A 3,412-nucleotide genomic window follows, 5' to 3' on the forward strand; every position below is an offset into this window, starting at 1 on the left:
CCCCTTCCCCAGGCTGGCCAGGCCCCCCAGCAGGACCCCCACCCAGATCTGGGACACCCTTTAGGGCAAACCGGCCGGCACCCACCCGTGCACCAGGTCTCTATCCTATATAGTAAAAGGTTAATATGCAAACTGACCCTAACAGCAGAAAGACTGGGATCAACCGGTGGCTATGATGCGCACTGACCACCAGAGGACAGACGCTCAACACAGGAGCTGCCCCCTGGTGGTCAGTGATTACCAACATAGCTTGAGAGAAACACAGCTCTATAATGGTAATATTTTTACAACTTTATTATGTAAATGATTTTGGTGTAAAAGATTTATAGGTAAGAGTGTCTGGGGAAGGAGCTATGCAATAGTAGTAACCCTCTCTTCCTTTGTGAGTAAGAGAGACCCTGTTACCAACTATCTCCAAAGAGACAGTAAGAATCTATGATGTACATGCAGTAGAGTAAACGGAGCCGCTGAGGATTCAGACCCAGGCCCGGGAGGTCTCTAAGTAACCGTGAAGGTCAAACGCACCAACTCCGGGACCTGAAGAACACTGCCTACAGTGAGTGCTGATCAAAATAATACTCCCGACGACCCCTAATGTTGTACCTGACACATGCAACCCTTTTGCAAAGCTCTGAGGCAGTTATCCTTCTGATACGATAAATGAGGCCCAGCCAGTGTGGCTCAGTGGTTGAGCATCAACCTATGGACCAGAAGGTCCACAATTCGATTCCCGGTCAGGGCACAGGCCCGGTTGTGGGATCAATCCCCAGTAGGGGGCATGCAGATGGCAGCTGATCAGTGATTCTCTCTCATCATTGATATTTCTATCTCTCTCTCCCTCTCCCTTCCTCTCTCTTTCTCTAAATATAGATAGATAGATAGATAGATAGATAGATAGATAGATAGAGATATAGATATAGATATGGATATGTAAATTAACACCCTTGAATGTACTTTTGGGTCACAAACTGTTCCCTGGTATACGTGTACTTCTCCATACAAAGTCAAATTCAAACAGTAAGGACTTTCAGATTCAAAAGATTGCTACATACTCACCTCATACACAGCAAGGTCTATGCCTGCGTAAGGTATGATGCCTAGTATATTGGGAGTATAACCTTTGAAGAAAGCTCCCATGCCTTCGTGTTTCAAAATCTTCTTGGCACAATCGAACAGGCCGGAGTACTGCCCGGTTCTGCCCACGGCCAGCCTGGTTTTCAGAACCTGGTTGCAAAGAATAAACAAAATGTGGTTTTTCGTGTGAACTCCACCACCGTGAAACTCTTTGGAGAGAACAGTTCTCATTCATACCAGCACCGTGACAGCGCGCCTCCAGGCGGCCCCCAGGCCAGCTTCCTGATACTCACACCTGCTGGTCCCCTCCCACACTCCACCAGGGCGTCTGTGTGGCCAACAGTTTACAAAGTGACCAAAGAACACACTTTCCTTCTTGGGGGCTCGGCCACCCCCGAGATCACTGATTTGGGGAAAACAGCTGCCACGTGTTGCGGATGCTCAAGCAGCCTGTGGAGGCCGAGGGGATAAGGATCCCGTGTCTCCAGCAGCCAGGAGAGTCTGGAACAGATCCATCCCCAACACCCTGACTGCAGCCTGTAAGGAACCCTGGGCCACAGGCGCCTCCCCCAGCTCCTCCCAGATTCCTGAGCCACAGAAGCTGGGAAGTGAGAAATGCTTGTTGTTTGAAACTGTTAAATCTGGGGGATACTTGCTACACAGCCACGGATCGTGAATATGAAAACCGTTAACACCGGCAGACTTCACAATGGCACGTACCTCCATAGGATAAATAAACGTCTGTGCAGTTGCTCCGGCCATGGAACCAGAAACAAATCTCTCAAAGGTCCCTAATTTTTGTCCTTCCCAAGTAAGCATCTTCTTGTACTGTGTGAATCAATGGTAAGTGCACATTAGTACCTGCTATAGACAGAATTGTGTGTCCCTCCCCACAAATGCAACGTAACCCCAATGGGATGGTATTTGGAAACGGGGCCTTTGGGAGGTCATTAGAGTTAGATGACGTCATGAGGGTGGGGCCCTCATCGAAAGATTAGTGTCCTTCTAAGAAGAGACATCAAAGAGTTTCTTTTCTTTTCCTTTCTTTCTTTCTTTCTTTCTTTCTTTTTTTCTTTCTTTCTTTCCTCCCCCTTTTCTTCTCCTTCTCCTTCTCCTTCTTCTTCTCTCTCTCTCTCTCTCTCTCTCTTCAAGAAGACCCAAGTTTAAGAATGTTCTATGTTCTTCATGGAATTATAGGGCCCCCCCCCCCCCCCACATGCATGCACTGAGGAAAGGCCATGTGAGCACATGGCAAGAGGATCGTCATCTGCAAGCCAGGAAGAGCGCCTTCACCAGGACCCAAATTGGTCAGCACGTTGCCCTTGGAGTCCCCGCTCCATCACTGCCATAAATAAATGTCTGTTGTCTGACCCACCCACTATATGGATTTCGTTACAGCAGCCCAGGCTGAATAAGACAACACCAAACACAAATCCGCTTCTAGAAGGCAATAAACTGACCATGTGATTATGTCTTTCAAAATGCAAACACTGCATTAACAATACTTAGCAGGAAAGCAAGGCTTAAATGCTAATGCATTCCGTTGGCTGGACAGCAGTTTTCAAGTTAGATTTCTGCAGGGCACAGATGTTGCCCAGAGGGAAACTAGCTGCTCCTTTGCTCAAACAGAATAATAACATTCTTTCTCAGATGCACAGAAAATATAGGGTTAAGTGTTCACAATAGTGTTTTTGAATAGTGACCCCATAGTTTTTCTTTTTCAAAGGTGGGTTTATTTTCACCAGCACAAATAAAGCTGTTGAAACAAATATTAACAATCTAGAAACAGTTTTTGTGGGCAATACCCAGAGTTATACTGTCACTGACAACACAGTGATGACACTTACCTGTTCATATGCTGAGAACTTGAGAGCCGTCTCCGGGGCAATTTTAAGAACATTTGTGCCGTTTCCTCTCCAAAGGGAGCGGATCCCTCCTTCTTTCACCATCTGCCGGAGGCCACCATATATGTCCATTTTGTCGGATTTTGAACCATGGACCTGAAAATAAAAGTAAAATGCTGTAAAATACTCGTGACATGTAGTTGTTACTATTTCTATAGTAACAGTACAAACCCCTCTCTCTTCTCCAATACCACAAGAAGGTGTGTTTGAAAACAGAAGCTAGGAGGCTTAGAAAATATTTAACAGAGCCCTAGCTGGTTCGGCTCAGCGGATAGAGTGTCAGCCTGCAGACTGAAGGGACTCAGCTTCGATTCCGGTCAAGGGCACATGCCCGGGTTGTAGGCTTGATCCCCAGTAGGGGGAGTGCAGGAGGCAGCTGACCAATGATTCTCTCTCATCATTGATATTTCTATCTCCCTCCCGCTCTCCCTTCC

General features: G+C 46.9%; 1 protein-coding gene across 1 annotated transcript in view; it reads right to left on the reverse strand.

Moving 5' to 3' along the window:
• SLC25A24 (solute carrier family 25 (mitochondrial carrier; phosphate carrier), member 24) overlaps positions 1-3,412 on the reverse strand; it is a 24,844-nt gene that overhangs the window by 8,023 nt on the left and 13,409 nt on the right. Inside the window, exons 6-7 of the mRNA XM_006763115.2 lie at positions 1,795-1,902; positions 1,057-1,224 (exon numbers count right to left, since the gene is read on the reverse strand). Of these exons, the coding sequence (XP_006763178.1) occupies positions 1,057-1,224; positions 1,795-1,902 (276 nt within the window). The remainder of the gene's footprint in view (positions 1-1,056; positions 1,225-1,794; positions 1,903-3,412) is intronic.

The sequence above is a fragment of the Myotis davidii genome, unplaced genomic scaffold (genome assembly GCF_000327345.1).
Source record: "Myotis davidii unplaced genomic scaffold, ASM32734v1 scaffold217, whole genome shotgun sequence".
Classification (NCBI taxonomy): Eukaryota; Metazoa; Chordata; class Mammalia; order Chiroptera; family Vespertilionidae; genus Myotis; species Myotis davidii.